The sequence below is a fragment of the Amblyomma americanum genome, chromosome 7 (assembly GCF_052857255.1).
Source record: "Amblyomma americanum isolate KBUSLIRL-KWMA chromosome 7, ASM5285725v1, whole genome shotgun sequence".
Classification (NCBI taxonomy): Eukaryota; Metazoa; Arthropoda; class Arachnida; order Ixodida; family Ixodidae; genus Amblyomma; species Amblyomma americanum.
This window is the reverse complement of record NC_135503.1, coordinates 126,920,331-126,937,841: the sequence shown is the minus strand read 5'-3', so window position 1 is coordinate 126,937,841 and position 17,511 is coordinate 126,920,331. Positions and strand designations below refer to the sequence as shown.

General features: G+C 47.4%; 1 protein-coding gene across 4 annotated transcripts in view; it reads left to right on the top strand.

The window, feature by feature from the left end:
• Positions 1-17,511, top strand: part of Cdk8 (cyclin-dependent kinase 8) — an 89,885-nt gene that overhangs the window by 56,593 nt on the left and 15,781 nt on the right. For 2 of the 4 annotated variants that reach the window (XM_077632935.1, XM_077632932.1), the window contains exons 11-14: positions 2,946-3,043; positions 5,348-5,432; positions 9,162-9,266; positions 16,280-16,324. In XM_077632935.1, coding sequence (XP_077489061.1) covers positions 2,946-3,043; positions 5,348-5,432; positions 9,162-9,266; positions 16,280-16,324 — 333 coding nt within the window. The remainder of the gene's footprint in view (positions 1-2,945; positions 3,044-5,347; positions 5,433-9,161; positions 9,267-16,279; positions 16,325-17,511) is intronic. The other 2 variants (XM_077632936.1, XM_077632934.1) reach the window with 1 other exon arrangement.

Genomic DNA, 17,511 nt, shown 5'->3' with positions numbered 1-17,511 from the left:
CCTCGCCATCGAACGGAGCCCTTTCATTAGCCTCCGTGCTGTTATTGTCTTCGGAGGCACTCGCTGCTGCTACCACGCCGTTCTCAAACCCGGTTTTCCGGAAGCAGTTCTTGATAATTTCCTTTGATGTCGCCTTCCACGATGCGGAAAACATCTCTAAGGCTTGAAAAATATCCACCTTAGTGGGGCGTTTTAAGCGGAGATTGAGCAGCAGCTTGTCGATCAACCGGCGACGATACGCACACTTCACGCTGTTGATGACTCCTTGGTCGAGCGGCTGAAGCAGCGACGTGCAGTTCGGTGGAAAAAACCGTAGCTCGACATTGGTAAGCTCTAAGTCGTCGACGTGATGGGCTGAACAATTGTCCACTAAGAGGCACACGCTGCGGCCGCCATTCTTCATATCCTTGTCGAACGCCCGGAGCCAGTCACGGAAGATGTCGCGGGACATCCACGCTTTCGTGTTAGAAGTGTACTCCACTTCCAGCTTCCGAGCGTTTCTGAAGCACTGCGGCTTCTTGCTCTTGCCAATCACAAGCGGCACTTTCTTATCACTGCCATCCATGTTGGCGCACAGCAGAGCAGTTATGCGCAGTTTACTCTGTTTGCCACCATGGCAGCGATCACCTTTCAGTGCTAGCGTCCGATTCGGTAGCATCTGATAAAAAAATCCAGTTTCGTCCGCGTTGTAAACGTCCGATGGCTGGTATCGCGTCAGTATTGCTGGCATTTCCTTCTGCAGCCAACTAGCGGCTTCAGGCGCGTCAGCCGACGTTGACTCCCCGCACAGCAGCCGTCCGACGATCCCGTACCGGGCCTTAAAACGGTGGAGCCAACCACTGCTTGCCTTGAATGAATCCTTCTCGAGCAGGCAACCGAAATCCTTTGCTTTTTGCTGCAAAATTGCGCCACTTACCGGCACATTCTGCGCTCTGGCGTCCATGAACCAGGCGAACACAGCCTTATCTACGTCTTGATACGTAGCAGGCTTCAATCGCTTACGTTGGGCGCTCGTTCCACACTTCACTGAGCTGAGGATAGACTCCTTGGCTTTCAAAATTGTTGAAAGCGTACTCATGGATATGCTGAATCGAGCCGCTACGTCCTTCTTCTTTTCGCCTTTCGAAACTGCGTCCAGAATCGCCTCTTTTTGCTCAAGCGAAAGGGCTTTCCGCTTGCCACTCATGGCGGCGACGCACGCGGGCATACACGAGGGCAACCAAAGCAACGCCTGCGATGTATCCAGCACGTGTGGTAGCAGCGATGTGAACAACGCGACAACGCGGACAAAGGAGTACGGCGGCGACGGCGGCCGCGCAAGTGCGCAAGCAATCACATGGGTTGGCAGATCCAATGAGAGACGGGCGTGTAAGCTGACGCATGCACAGCAAAGAAGCCTGGGAGGAGTGGGGGGGGGGGGGGGGGGGGGGGGGGGGGGGGGGGGGGGAGTGCGCCGTCGCCGGCGACCGAGCAAAAAAAAAAAAATAAAGACGGGCCCAGACGGGGGGAAGAGAGAGGGTTGCTCTCTCTCTCTCCCGCTTGCTGGGAGCGAATTCCACGCGCCCCATGAGGCCCATCCGCGTGGGTTACCCAAGTCACTCACGCTAGCACCGCTTTCCCCGCGGCCGTCATCGTCACGGCGACATTTTCCTTCCGGGTAAATTTTTTTAGGATACGCGACTTCGTTGTAATGAAATCGCAGCAATATTACTTCGTTATGTCGAAGCAAAATATACATGGTTTCCAATGGGGAATAAGTTGAATATGCCTTGTAACTTCGTTATATTGAGGATTTCGTTATATTGAAGTTCGTTATATCGAGGTTTAACTGTAGTCAGGGTCTTTGTTGCCTTTGAGCAGGTCACAACTGACAGCAGAAAACAAGCCATAGCAATGATGGAGCATTCAGCACGTACGTGTTGTGGAAAAGAGCAAAAGGCTAACCACGTATTACTATGCCTGTATAACGTGAGATTTGGTGACAGCTATTAAAGAATTTTATACTGTAAATACCCCGTCTGGGATAACTGTGACCGTACGAAAAGTGTGGCTAAGAAAGTATGGCAGTGTTAGCAATGGCAACTCATTACAGTATTGACACTGTATTAGCTGTATGGCTGTGTTACTCTCTTTTTGCAGGGCTAAATGTGCCGTTAACTTTTCCATCGCGTGGTGCTCTTTATATGGGAATGGTGCAAGCACTAGTTTATGCCACTGTGCACAGGGCGTGCCTCTAATCTGTAGTGCGGCAAGTGGTGCCAGTCCCCTCTGCTCCTCATTTCTCCTTCTCGTTACGCCATCAGCACCAGTCACTCTGCTAAACTAGGAAACGTGGCAGCTGTTGCTGTAAAAAGGAGTGCATGCGAAGGGAGACAGAAAAGGATCAGCCCACCTGACATGGCTCAGTGCTTGCCACCCAAGGCAGTCGACTGCTTACAGGTGGTGTGTAGTGACCACATTGGCAGAAGCGAGGTGTGTCCAGTGACTCGCCCTCACTGATGAAATGCTAAACAGCCAAGCTGGGAAGAGAGAATGTCTCTGGTTTCAACAAAAAGGAAGACCACCATGGTGGCAGCACAGTGGGGTGTGTGGAAGGCAGCAGCAATTGGCAAGAGTGCCTTCTCCATGCAGCCATCCAAGAGGGATGCACCTAATTGTTATGTTATGGTTATGCAGAGTACAGTCTCCTTTGAAACACTGTAAAGGGTTTGAAGTACCCCACAGTTCTTATCCGTGCAGTGCCGATTCACTTCTCTTTTCTGGCTCGTGCCTCTATTTTACTGGACATTTAGTGCCAGAGGCATTATGTTGTTTCCAGATGTGTGAAACTTGGTCCTACAAATTGGTGCACTGACTGGGTTGTGTTGTACGTCGCATCTATGCTGGTACAGGTGGTGTGGTGCCCATCTTGTGAGTAATGTGAGCTCTTCCTTCCTTTGGGACAGCTTCAGAAATTGCTGCTGATGGACCCAACCAAGCGGATCACCTCCGAGCAGGCCATGCAGGACCCCTACTTTCTCGAGGACCCTGTGCCCACTCAGGAGTGAGTGCTCATCTCCTTGGGTTGTCATCATCTCAGACCTTACCCTACCAGTGGGGAATCAGAATCAGTTTTTTTTAAAAAATCAGTCAGTACATACACATAGGTCTCGATTGGTGAAGTTGCAAAAAAATTTCTGAGTCGCAGAAAAAGGCTGTGGAGACGTAACTTGGGTCCCTCTAGATATATTTTCACAAGCAAGCAGGTAAAATCAAGGGCTATAGGCTACGCTTTTGAACATAGGGTATAGTATAATTGTCCTGAAAAAAAAAAAAGCCTTTTTTCTAGGGGTATGCGCATATTCGAAATTTTTTAGCAGTGAATTGAATGTTCTGTTCAGTCTGCTGAAGGAATCAAATAGTGTAAACTCAAAATTGTTCGAAATGAATTGATTGCACTCTCAAATTCTCATATAATTTTCGAATAATTGGTGTGAAGTCCGAATAAGGCACTGTATAGTTTCCTTCATTGGCTTTTACGGCGTATGGCTTCATCGCCATAGGTAATGGCACTGTACAACAACACCGACGCTAGCGCTTTGCTGTTTCGCATGAGTACTCATTTTATACGAATATTCGCTATTTGCCTTGCGATCCTAGACTTCGCGTGTGTGTCATCACTGTGCCACGGCCAGACGCTCTTTACTGTAGTCGTTCTTTCAAAAAAAAAAAAAAATCTTTACTATAACTGAAAAAAATTTACAGTCGTCCATGGAAGCTGTATTGGGACCGCAGCTTCACTTTACTATATCCGAGCTCTTACTGTAATCAAGTTTACTATAGCGGGGTCCTGCTGTATCTCAAACCCTAGCTCCGAGGCTGGCACTTGCTGCGAGCTACAAATTTATTTATTTATTTATTATAGATACCTCAAGGGCCCTTGAGAGCTTTACATTATGAACGTGTGTAGCCGCAATGTTGCGAAATCCAAGGTATATGTTAATTTGCCTAGTGATCCTAGACTCCGCGCGTGTGTCATCATGGTGCCATGGCCAGACACTCCTTACTATAGCCGTTCCTTAAAAAAAAAAATCTTTACTATAACTGAAAAAAATTTAGTTGTCCATTGAAGCTGTATTGGGACTGCAGCTTCACTTCACTATATCCGAGCTTTTACTGTAACCAAGTTTACTATGGCGGGGTTCTACTGTATCTCAAACCCTAGCTCCGGGGCTGGTACTTGTTGCAAGCTACAAATTATTAACGTGTGTAGCCGCGATGTTATGAAATCCAAGGTATATGTTAATTCGGGGAACCCTGACGAAGCATTACCTGCTTAAAAGCACTTGAGCACTCGAGCTGCTTCTTTTCCTCAGGGTGTTAATGCATGCGTAGACAACGAAGCGGAGCCCAGGTGACTTCTTGTACTTCCAGGAAGATGACACGGACATGTTTAAGCGCTCCGAGGGCTTACAAAGCTTGCTTGTTATGCATGATGCAAAGGCACTTCGTAGCATTTTGGCAGCCTGATGGCACCTGTTGCCTGGGTTTGAGAGTACACACAAACCGGTTCCGGTGCGAGAGTATCGTATTCTGGTCTACATGCATGGGGGTATACGTGGGTGCGTTCGTTTTGCTTTTATTGCCAGTCCAGATATAACGATAATCAGTTATAATAGTCGGATTTTCAGGTTTTCTCAATATTGTTATAAGTAGATCGCACTCACCCCCCGCCCCCTACAGTTTTTACAGCTAGTGAGGCACAGAAAAGAAATTAGGTGAAGGACATCCTATGTGCTAAGTTTTTTGTTTGTTCCTTCATCACCTTTGCGTGTGGATGCAGTGAAGTGGCTATTGCTGCTGCACTCCTGCGTTTTTGTTCTATTCATTGCATTCTGTTCGTGCCAGCTGCATGCCCTGAAGTTGCGTGAGAACTTAGCATAAAATTACACTATACAACTAGGCACTCATTCTGTCGCTTCAACATTGAATGAACAGCTCCTGGCAACAAAAACTTCTTCATAGTATGGCGTGTTGCTCCCGTTGGGCATCCTTTACTGCCTCTCCCAGAGTTGAGTTGAGGTGTTGAATGCTACAGGTGGGATTAGCCTTGTTTATTCTGCCGGCAATTGCTCCACCGTAGCGTCACTTCTATGTTAATAATGTCCTAAAACCCGTCAGATGTACCCCGTTATGCGCACAGTCGCTTATAATAGCACGTATTCCACTCCCGCAGTCACGATCTATGCACACATTCAGTCCACATCACAGTGCACTCTAGAAGTCACCATCTGTGTGCATATTCAGTCCCAAGCTTCCTTGTGTTGAGTGAGAAGCTGCAAGCATGTGCCTGTCGTTGCCTCCGCAGTGTGTTTGCTGGTGTGCCCATACCTTATCCGAAGCGGGACTTCCTCACAGATGAGGAGCAAGAGGACAAGTCTGACGCCAGCAAGGTATGTCCCCACAAAGGGTGTGGCTCGCCATACCAGCACAGCAGAGCTGTTTGCATCGTCCTGAAAAATGACTCTCATTCTGTTTTCTTGGAGGGCTCAGTAGAGAAACACAAGGCGCACAAGACAGACACAGGACAAAGAAAGAAATGTACATGGACACGGCGCTTATTCTCCTGCGCAGGTTCTTTGTCCTGTGTCTTGTCATGTGCCTTGTTTTCAACTAATCATGAGCCAACTCTCCCACCAGTCTATTTTTCAGTAGAGGAGAGGAGTGCGCCGGTCAGAAGTGCAAATGTAAACTGCGTTGCCTCTGCACCAATGTTTGGTATTTTAACGTGCCAGCGTTAAGGACCCTATTCAGCGGATAACCCGGCGTCGTAGTTGGCGTGTCAAGAAAATCTGGATTGGTTGAGAGGGTTATGACATCACATATCTAGCTGCGGAATTGAAAAATGTTAAATTATGAGATCAATTGTGATTATAGGGTCACAACATGACTCAAACATCATTATAATGTGTAAAGATGTAAGGTAAATTAAGTTCACTGAGAATAAAACTGAGGTAATCAGATGGGAATAGAACCAAGGGTTGCGAGTCAGACACGCAACCCCCGGGCCATCCAAGGCACATTCGGTTACTTGGTTATAGCTAGGGGTTGGACTTCTTGGTTTAAACCAAAAAAAATAGCCGATAAAAGTATGCAGAGTTCACTTTTTGAAATTCAGTTTTAACCAAAAAAGGTCAATATTTCTGGCTTGAAAGACATAACTAGCTGGCTGCTGAATGCAAGTTACACTTTGCTTGTAGTGGATAATTAACTAATTAAGGAAGCCAGCGGCATGATGCGACAATGGTATTGTAGGATAAGCAGCACGGTTGTGCGATTTGAGCTATTGCTCCGCTAGCTTACACGGCTGTGCAGAAGCACCATCTCCTCACCGTCTTCTAGCTAAGCACTGTTTCTTCACTATCATCACCTGCTTAGAGCAGATAGTCGATTATTTAGGTTAATCAAATGCCTATAGAACATTGACACAAAACCACGAATGGGCTTCACAAAAAAGGATGTTTTGGCTACTGCGACAATTGAGCGGCAGTTCCATCGTTGCCATCAACACGCAGACCACATTATGCCCCGCGCTTACGCTTAGCGCAGCATGGCAACCCAACGATAACATGTTAACCTAGTTCTTAGAAGTAAACTTCCACTTCCGTTTTTGTTTGTCGGCTATCTCATTCGACGTGAGTTACTTTTTTAATGAGGGTAGCAATTTTTTCTAGAAGCACAGCTCCAAGAACTACCATTTGCACATTAATTACTGGCAAATAAAGTGTCCAGGAAGACAAAAATACCGAGACAGGCTTTAAATGACTTTTTACCACACAGAATTGCTACATTAAGTTTCCGAAAAAAGTCAGTGTTTCATTCGTTGAAAAAAACCAAAAGTAGCATCCTGAATTAAGGCCGCCGAATTTTTAAAAAATAACCGCAAAGTCCAAGCCCTAGTTATAGCAAGGCCTTGTGTGTCTTGTCCGACACTGTCTTTGTCTGTGATGTGTGAAGCGGACTCCGGGCCACTGAAGGGGCCCATTAACCCTATTGCGTCATGCTCTTAAGGCGGACCTTGTGTTCCCCGAATTTTTTTCGTTTAGTCTTGGCTGTGCACGTGCGCACACTTGTCAGCTCAGTTTGCGTGCAAGGAGTGCATAATGGTATGAAGTTGTGTCCTGTTTATATTTTTATCCATGGCTGGTTGTTTGTCACTGTAGGTGGTGGTACCTCTATTTTCAGTTCCCATGCTTAAGGCAATTGATCAGCTGGGTCATCAGTGTGATGCGATTGATTTGGCACTCACACACTTGCAATTTTAGGGCTTCTGTGAATGTCTATGATGATGTGCATCATTATCTGATGGTTGTGGCTTGATTAATGGGGATGGGACATGGCTTACAACACCAACTTTCCTATTTTTTGATGGATTCTGATGAAAATTTTAGGTCATGCTATCAGTGCTTTCAAACTTAAGTGCACAAAGTTTCAGCATTATATCTGAAGAACTTTTTTTTTTTCTAATCTTTTTCTCCTACTCTGTGAAAAACCCGCAGACTCCACAAAGTGTGGTTCAGCATTCACTGCATTTCTGAATGCATGCTGCTCGGGGTGGCAATCTTAGATTTTTTTTTTTTTCTGTGCCTGCTTGCTCTTCTACCCATGGTAGGCAGCTCTGGTGGATGAACACGGGTGCCCACCCCTACCCCACCCTGACATGTGGGACAGGTAGGAGCTCCAATTGGTGCTGTTAGCAGGGGGAATCCTGGAAAAGGGAGCAGCCAATCTTTGGAGTTGTGACTAGCCTGCCAAATGATTCTCTCCACCAGTGTGCCTAGCTGCCCTCTTTCGCTTGTGCAAATTTCTGTTGTCCTCACGAGGCAATTCCTGTTCTCCTCCAGTGTGACACATTTGGGCTGCTGGCCGTTATTTCTTGGCGGGGGCTTTCTGCAGGCTTTTTGGTGGTGACAGCCATTGCTCTCGGCCATGTAGTATGTTGCAGATGGAAACCTGTGTACTCCACTGTGTCCAGAATGTCACGAGCAGGGACATTTTCTTTTTCGTTCTTTTTATCGTCCCACAATAATTTTTGCCCACAATGTGCTGCTTGTGGTCCAGGGAGAGCGCTTGGGTTGGGGAGCACAGCTCTTGTCGTTATTTGCTGAGCCCAGGGGGAAAAGTTTTATTCAGTTTTTTTTCATAGATCTCCTAAATAATTCCTCCACTTTCTCCCATTGCCTTTCTTGCAGCGAGCGTGTGTTTGTATACTAAATCAAGCTTCGAACAGGTGTACTTTTGCTGTAGTGATTTATGCATGGGACAAACCAATACGTCACTATCTGCGTTTGTCATTCAGTTCAGTTTGCGGAGGCGCTTCAGAACAAGTGGATGTGACAAGAAGATTGGTAGCAATTGCTTGCAATGCCTTCCATTTATGCTTTTTTTGCTTTCCTGTGCAGCATGTTCATGTAGTTGTGCATTGCTTTGAGCTGTTTAATTGTGGCCCTGGCCAAAAGTTGGTGGTGGTGGTAAGTGAAAATCTGGTTGCCATCGCAAGCAAAAGGAGGATGCAAATGCTTCGACACCACAAGGTTAGGGACTGAGCTTAGGGAGAGAGTAAAGTGATGAATTGGATGTGCCAAGTTCTCTTGGCTTCAAGAGTACTCAGTGGATGAGTTTCTAACTGCTTGAGTTGGCACTCCTGTCTGTGGAACACTTATATAACCTTTTATCCTCAGCTTCCTGCTACCCAAAGCATTAACACTGTTATTGCAGGTGATCAAGCCTGCGCCTTCAGTTGGCCACGGGGAGCAGTACTGTGTGCATCGTGGATGTGCGCTTTATGTGGTGATGGTATGCGGGTCATGTTCGTATTGGGGCCATTGAAACTTGCTTTTGATTGCAAATGATAACAGCGAAACAATGTGATATTTTGGGCGTAGAAAGGAACATGCAGCACAAGCTTGTTCCGTGTGAACTGATGTGTGGAGTTTCATCGCTGGGCATTGCTTATTGTGCAGTGTGGTTAATCATTCATCTTAGTATTGTTATGCCTCGCCATTCCTCTAACTGCACAACTCCAGACTTCCTGAAACTGTCTGACTGTGATCTGAGCGGTGTTCACTGAAACACGTGGCCATGCTTGGGGTGGAAAAATGCTGCTTGTGTCCTCCTCGCAGACGGCAGCAGCCAACAACCAAGGAGGCACACAGGACAACAACAACCACGGCCCCAGTGCCAAGCGTGTCCGGATGGCACCGCCCACCACCACCGCAGCCAATCAGGTGAGGCCAGGCTTTGGAAGTGCATTTGCACCCTCTCTCCTGCTGCCCACGCACCTCTGGCTTCCCTTTGTTCTCTGGTTGGGGGCTCTCTGCCTGTCTCGGTTTTGGTCCTTTGGGGAGCTTGCGATGGTCTGCGAAACTCGTTGCTTCCCTTTGTGTTGTTGCACTGCACCGTTGCCACCTCTTAGCAGCAGTTGGTATTAAAGGCAGGACACCGTGGGGCAGAGCTCTTTTGATGGCGGTACTTGCCAGACAGCAGGTGACAGTCATGTTGCTGGTTACTCATTAGTCTTATCATAAATGCAAGACAGTGAAAATGTGGTTGAATCACAAGCTCTTGTGTGTTGACCCATTCTTCCTGTGCTCAAACAAGATGAACGCATACGGAATTTCGAGACCATCAGCAGCAACCTTTTGTTGACCAAGGAGTGTGCAGTGGAATTCTGGGAGCACTGTAATAGTTTACGTGTTGTAACGCAGAGTATTGCAATAATGCGTAATCAGACTTTCAAGCAATACCACCGATATTTGCTATGCCTTGCACATATAATGAGTAACATCTTGTGGAAATCCTTCTGCAGAGTTGTGGACTGTGAAGTCGGTTAGGGCAGCTGATTTGGTTGCATAGTCATGGCCATAATATAGAGTATGCTTCAACGATCACACAATTTTCATGTTTTACTGAGTGAAAATTGAGATGTACATAATACATACGCAAGCAAATGTCGCTGGTGCACTCACGTGTAATCCCTAGAAGCCCTTGTATTTTTTTCATGGAGCCCATGAGAAAACTTTGTGCGCCAAAGTGTGCACTGTAATTTTTTTATCGCACCTGTACAGTTGTGAGCAATATATGAGGGAACAAAGTTTGAGCATTAATTTATTGATTACTCTGCAATTATGTGTGAGAAGCACAGAGTGTTCTGTTTTCTAAGTAGTCAAAACATGTATTTGAGCAGCGGCACTACTCAGATACAGTCGCCAACCTTTTTTTCGGACTCGAAGGGACCCGAACGAAAAATGGTCCGAATAATCGAACAGTCCGAAAAATCCGTGAAGTACAAAAAAACCATTTTATTGTGGTGAAATCAGCTCCAAAATGTGACTGATTTTACCTTGCAGCAAATTTTTCTTGCTGGTGATGATTTGCGCCTGTATTTGCACCAAAGTTGTGCTTTCACTGTACACGCTAGACAGCAAGGTCACGGCGTTCAGTTCAATACTTCCCATGCTTCTTTGACGGACCCGGCGGCACCGGTGGGGCCATGTTGTCCACATCCTGAGTGTGCACCACACCGCTCGTCAAACACACGCAAAGACAAGGCCCTATTTGTTCAAAGTGGTGCAACTGCCGTAAGCAATCACAAAACGGCAAACGGATGTAACTTTGTGAAGACTGAGCACCACTCGGTCGACGCAGTCAGAGAAATCCAAGTGACGAAACGGCGAATGGCGAATGTATGAGACCCACCGCGGTGGCTTAGTGGTTAGGGCACTCGGCTGCTGATCCGGAGTACCCGGGTTCGAACCCGACCGCGGTGGCCGCGTTTCGATGGAGGCGAAACGCAAATGCGCCTGTGTGCTGTGCGATGTCAGTACATGTTAAAGATCTCCAGGTAGTCTAAATTATTCCGGAGCCCTTCACTACGGCACCTCTTTCTTCCCTCAGTCCCTCCTTTACCCTTCCCTTAAAGGGCCACAGAAAAGGGTTTTTGAGCTTGGCTTTAAAAAGTTTGCATAATGTAGAGCAGAGGGTACCGAGCGTTCATGCCGCGTACGAGACCTCAAAAGCGAGCGGGAAATTTACAATAAATTTTTTAAAATTCCTGCTTTCGCACCTTGCGGCGATGTGCGGTGCCGGGCTTTTGCGCGAAAACCTGGCAGACGACGTCACGTCTTGCAAATGACGTCAGCAGCCGAGCGTAATCATTGGCTCACAGCGCCAGATTCTTTCAGACGTCACGCGCTACCGCGGCTGCAGTCACTCCGCGCACACCGTAGCCGGCGGAGGTAGGGGAGGGGCGGAGTGAGTGGGGTCGGCGGAGGAGCGAGGAGCGTGCGAGAGGAGAGGGAAAGGCGCGAAGACGCGGAAGTTCAAATTTTGTCTGCATATAACTCAGCTTCCACAACACGCAATAAAATAATTCTTGCTGGGGGATAATTATGAACCGTCGTCTTTTAACATCCCAGACATATCGCACCTTTATTGAGACCCCCTTTCTGGGTCCTTTTAATGCGCGGTTCATGTGTCTGCCAAGATGTGAGATAGCTGCTGCGCAATTTCCTTCCCCCAACAACCAATTTTCAACGTATGGGACAGGCGACAACTGCCCGCAACAACATCGGTGACAAAAGCAAGTTGACGGCGATGAAAATCCGGCTGCCACCTCGAAGTGTCAGAGATCGCAGGGACCTCTACTGGCAAAAATGAGGTACCGAAAGTATGCCAAGCCAATCCAACTGCAGCATAAATCCACCTCAATCCAAGATGGCGCCTCTTGCACTGGTGAAAAGCTGATAAAGATGGCCGATTTTGGCCCGCAGGTGACTGACGGTGCCTCATCGAGGTCCGCAATATCCTACAAATCCGAATTATTGGAGTCCGAATTACCTGTCGACTACTGTATAACAGATGACCATAATAGCTGATCTCGGTTAGAGGGAACGAAGAGGTGCCATAAATTCGGCCCCGCAGTCGAAAAACACACACTTCACGCTAGCGTGGAGGCCGAAAAGTTTGTAGTTTCCACGACACCCCCCTTTTCAAAACAACGTGATGACCAGAAAATAAAAAACCAAAACAGGTCGCCATTAAATTCACCGCCCAAGTACGCACCGACAGGCTGCAGTGCCAGTGTGTCCATGCACGTGTGCCAGTTGGTTGAAAGTGGAAGCAGAAGTGTGGTGCGCGCGAAGGATGGCAGCGTTGAAAGCAAGACCGCATACGGTCAGTGATAAGCCAATGGTAGCTACCTGAGAACTTTGACTGCCAGTCACATGGCATGCCTTGCTGCCCCAGTTGTTCACGGTGGTGGGTGTCCTCCAGTTGGATCTCCAACTTCACTGCTAGCTTCGTCACTGCATCGTACAGCTTTGTCAAGAGTCGGAGACGTGGTGGCCTACCTACCGCCAAGTGCCATGGATGGCCATGTTGCAATTGGTAATATTGCATCCCTAAGGCACCTCGTTAGCAGAAATTATTTTGGATAGAAGTATGTGACCACTCTGGACAGCTTGGAAAGAGCTGTTTAGGGTCTGCATGAAAAACAGACGTGCATAACGAACATTTTAATGATATGAACGCCACTTTTGCTGACAGCATTTTTCGCGAAGGGGAAGTCGACACTTGCTACGAATCTCGGATACAACGGACGCGATCCCCGTGACCATCAGGTTCGTTATAAGTGGGCTTACAATACCCAAAACTCATTCTCAAATTTACTGGAGAACTATTGAGAAAGTTTGCAGTTTTGTGCAAAAAGTTTGTTCCCTTTTGTATTGCTCATGACTGTATGTTAAGCCACAGTATACAGGAAGGAGTAACTGTAATTTTTCCTTTTTCCATCAAGCTGCTCTGCAGCAGGGATCAAAAGGGGAAATCGGCTTGGCTTGATCTGCGTGGACATGCACTGGGGGCTTGGTAATGTACAGTGCATGTTACTCTTAAGGAACACGTTGGAGTGTCGCCTGCTTCCTTCACACTTCCAGCTTCGAGCACCTTTGAAGCAAAAATGGGCACAGCCATGAAGAGCACAAAGTGTGTTCAAGTGCATGGTCTCCAGTGGAAAGTTGGAGCAGTGCCAAACTTTCCACTGCGTAAGTTGCTGAGCTTGTCCATGTGTGGTCATCATAATTTGTCAGCAGCAGTTTATGGTGCCATCAGTGACCAGCCAGGAAGTCCAGTGGCCTGTGGCACTTTTGAGTGGGTCGTTTGGCACCATGCTGAACATAGCTTAGATTTGTTTGTAGGCAATGCTTTAGGGTCAGCACGTGTTACTCTCTTTGCAGTTGTATGATGTGTCCACCCATGTTGCAAGAGGTGCCTGAAGCCACAACTGTGTGGGGAGTGAGCCATAGTATTTGGCGTTCTAGGAGCAACAAGCTCTGTACATCGTCGTGAAGGAAGGCAGCTTGTTACCGGAGCTACGAGGCCTATGGAAATAGCCTTATTTAATGGCATGAGGCTCATTTTTGTTTTAATGAAGCGTCCTGACTGTAGGGGTGTGCAAATATTTGAAATTTCCAAATAGCAAATTGAATATCCTTCTATTTGTGAAATTGTCTGAACGAGTCTATTGGTGGAGGTACAAAATTGCTTGAAACCAGTATTAAAATACGTTCAAAAGGTTTGTTTTAGTTTTCGCATAACCTGGCACTCCAATGCGGTTCATTCATGTAGTGGCATTCATAATGCTAATGCATGGCCTGCAAGGTTGACGGTGCCGCACGGTCTAGCCAGTTGAGGAAACCGTGCCACAATGCAAGATCTCGGAAGCCATGGCTCATAGCTTGCATTCCTCTCATATGCCGAGATGTGGTGCTACCAGTTTATGTGCCGTCACCATGAGTAACAAAACTTAATTTCCCTGTGTGTATGACATAACGATGTTGTGTCCCCTAGGGTTACATCTTCCCAGTTATCGCCATAACTCCATGAATTATAGCACTGTACTGGAGCACCACCCCTAGTGGCTCAGTTTTTATTAATCTCACACCAGAAGTACAGTAAAACCTCGTTAATTCGAAGTCAGTGGGACCGCGAAATTATTCAAATAAACCGGGTTTCGAATTGACCGACCACAGCAAAAAATGGACCAAGGTAAAGGTAAAAGATTTCTTTGCTGAAACGCGCTACCTTTATGGGACGAATTTTGTGATAACCATATATTGCCGCATAAAAGTCTACCATACGACAGTTCTCCTGTGCCGGCCAAGTAGAAAGCTGACTCCAAATATTGAGTCAACGTTCCCCCCCCCCCCCCCCCCCCCTTTATGCTTAGTCCTGCCACTGCATTTTTTGTAGCTTTAGTTTTGCGCGGGATAGCATCGTGGCGCATGTGCAACTGATTAGCGGCAAGCTAAACTGCAAACAGACCTGTAGTTTTGGATTCCGGCTCGACGCACGCCCTGGAGATTCTTGGAACCAGAACTTTGCCCTGGTGCTACCTACCGCTCGTCCGAGGAAGCCACTGCCAGCGCGAACTGGGTAAATGGCGCAATTCAAATTTTCTTCAGCGAACCGATTTGCATAAGAATTAACTTTTTTTTAGGCATGGAGCCACATGCGTCCTACTGGAAACGGGCACCGGCATGGGATGTGCACTACCGGGCGCTCTTCCAAAACTACCTGAGACCCCCGCAAATAGGTCGGCCCCGCGTATAGGTCGACCCCAAGCTATAGGATGGTTGTTTTTTGAAGAAAGTTCTACCTACCCTCCAACCCCAGCACACTACTCAAAGAAACTGTGCAGGCCAGCATTGCGGGCACATAGCAAGAATGCTCGCGTTGCAGGCCATGCACTGACGCTTTTAGAGGTTGGAAGTGCTTTGATGGCAGGCTCCTCCGCTAGACGCTGCCTTGACCATAGCCAGACTGGAGAGGAGTGATGAGCATGCGTACCACTGCCTCCAGTCCGGCCTTGCCTTGACGAAGCACAGAGAGCACATCACTTTGGTACTGGCATCCACACCTGCATTGCAGTGAAGCATGTCTTCTCCTCTACAGGTGCGTGCTCTGGCGGTCCACAAGCTGTACCAATTGTTTTTTGTGCTGAGAGTACTGGGGCTGGGAAACTTCGCATATTGAGCATCAGCATTATTAATCGGCATCGCTCTACAGCGCCACCTCGATCACAGCTCCGAGGGGCTATCACTTCATTGGCTTGTGGCGAAATCGGGATTGGACATCCGCGCACAGCACCTCAGATCTTCGAATTCACCTGGCTGGTGCGCCATTGCTTGAATCATCCGTTCAGATTTACATTAGAAATTACTGCACCGCAGAAATTCTTTGAGTTATCAGAGTTTGAATTATCGAGGTTTTACTGTATAGCGAATATTAGCCATAAGCAGTGAATAGTTGTATACATAGAGTCCGTTCATATTCCATTAGTTTTTTTTACTATTTGATATTTGATTCAGTTTTTAGTTACACTGTTCGTATTCGATTCGGTTCAGGTTTGAAAAAGTATTTTTTGCACACCCCTACTTGACCGATGCTTTGATAGGGCGAATAAATAGATTTGTTTTATGTGGGAATTATGCAGTCCGACCCATGGATGCTATTTAGTTACGTCATGACTAGCAGCCTCTCTCAAATGACCTGGAAGTGCTCGCTTCATTTGGGTTCGTTCCAGCAAACCGTAAAAATGGCAGTTTCTGTTACTTGAAGCACTAACAGTCTCCTGGATGGCTGTCCAGCTGGACTGGCATTAAACTCGCCGAATATTACTGCGTGCAGTTGCGGTGTTGCGCAAGGTATGTTGCTTGCTTAGTCTGTGGCCATAATGCTGGGATGAAAGGTCTCTACTGTTGGAGGTCAGCTGTTAACGCAGTCTTGTCAATGAGTGCTGAGGGAAAAGTAGCCTGTGCTGCCTTTGAGAGCGACTGAGCTTGCAGAGTGGAGTTTGGAGCTGACAGCATTGAGTGCAAGCATGAAGGTGATGAAAGCCAGGAGATGAGAATTCTTAGAGCATCACTACATTGTTTTTAAAGTTAATGCCGAAAGTTAATATGGCAGGCCAAAAGGAAAAACGCGCAGATGCTGAATTGAACACTGAGCCACCTTGTGGCAGTGCCTTGCATCCTGACAGCAGGGACTAACTTTTTTAAAGAGTTTGTACTATTTCTTTCATTTCCTCTGGCCCCCTCCCCCCTCCCATTTTTTTTTTTATGGTCGGTCCCGTTGTTCCCCCTGCGGTGATGTTTGTTTATGTCTCAGTGGTGCGGCGTTGCGGTCGTGCCCCTTCGTTAGCTCCACTTTTATTGTTTTTTCTTCTTCTCCTCCCCTTCAGATGCAAGGTTACAATAAAAATTATCATGGTTTCAAGAAGCCCGAGGTAAGAGTCCCACCCAGTGTAAGTCCCTGCCCCTGTCTGTCCCACTTTCTCCCCCACTCTTCCTCCTCCTTCCCTGGTGTCCTGTAGCAGGCCAACCCACCAACATCATCATCATTCATCTCCCGCTTCTTGAAACCACACACGGGGCTGCTCAGTGAGGGCACCCCACTGGAGCCCTGTAGCGTCCTAGTGGAGGTAGCGCCTGCGCTGCGGCCTACCATTGTTTGCATGAGCTGTCATCACGCCAGTCATGCCCGCGGTAGCGTCCGCTCCTGCCGCATTCGTACCCCAACAGCTGTGTTCACAGGGGAACCGCGCTTACTGTGGCAGCCCAAACGCTTCTCTTGTGACCGTGCGTAGTCTTTGTCTGCCGCAGCTTCCTTTATGTCTCCGTCACAACCAGGTCACAGTATGGCTGGCTGCAGCAACCTAGCTGTTGCTCCTTGTTGCCCTAATTGAGTCCTGCTCACTGTAGGGTATTGGCTCACGTGTATTTACTTACTAGCTTTGCTTAGCACAGTCCCAGCAACTGCGTGAAGCGCAGAAACTGTATGGAGGATTGCGAGGAATCCTATTTACTGCTCAAGTAGGGCCACCTTAAAACTAGGATGAAGGCATGTGCATGGTTTCAGAGGGATGCCAAAGAAAAAATTAAAACTAAACCAGACGGATAGATTACTCCTCGGACACACTACTGACACTTTTTTACACTGAAAGCTTGCTGTGTTGCTGAGAAAACTGCAAATGAAAGTCCCGAAGCCTTTACACATTCAGAGTGCCTGTGAAAAAAGGAGCTGCCACATCATTTCTGTGACATCTTTGCAATCCAACCAGCCAGAGGCTCTACTTCCAAAGAACGGAAACGTGGTCGGAAACCAAAATTTAAAAGTCAGCAGATCAGTGGTTATGGCAGCAAGGTATGCATGCTGCCTCAGCCCCTCACTGTTTCAGTGGGGGCTCTCCACTACATCGCATGCATCTGTGTCTCATTGCAACACACGCCTATAGTAGAAATAGGCTCCATAGATGTGAAAGAACCTATGTGAAGTTATCAAGGGCTGCCGCTACGCTCACACATGTATACGCCGGTGCGTTGTGTACTGTTGTGAAGTGAATGGGTAAGCTTTGAGGGATCCTCAAAAGCATGCGAGCAGCAGTCGCACTCTAACATATCTCATTCAACACCA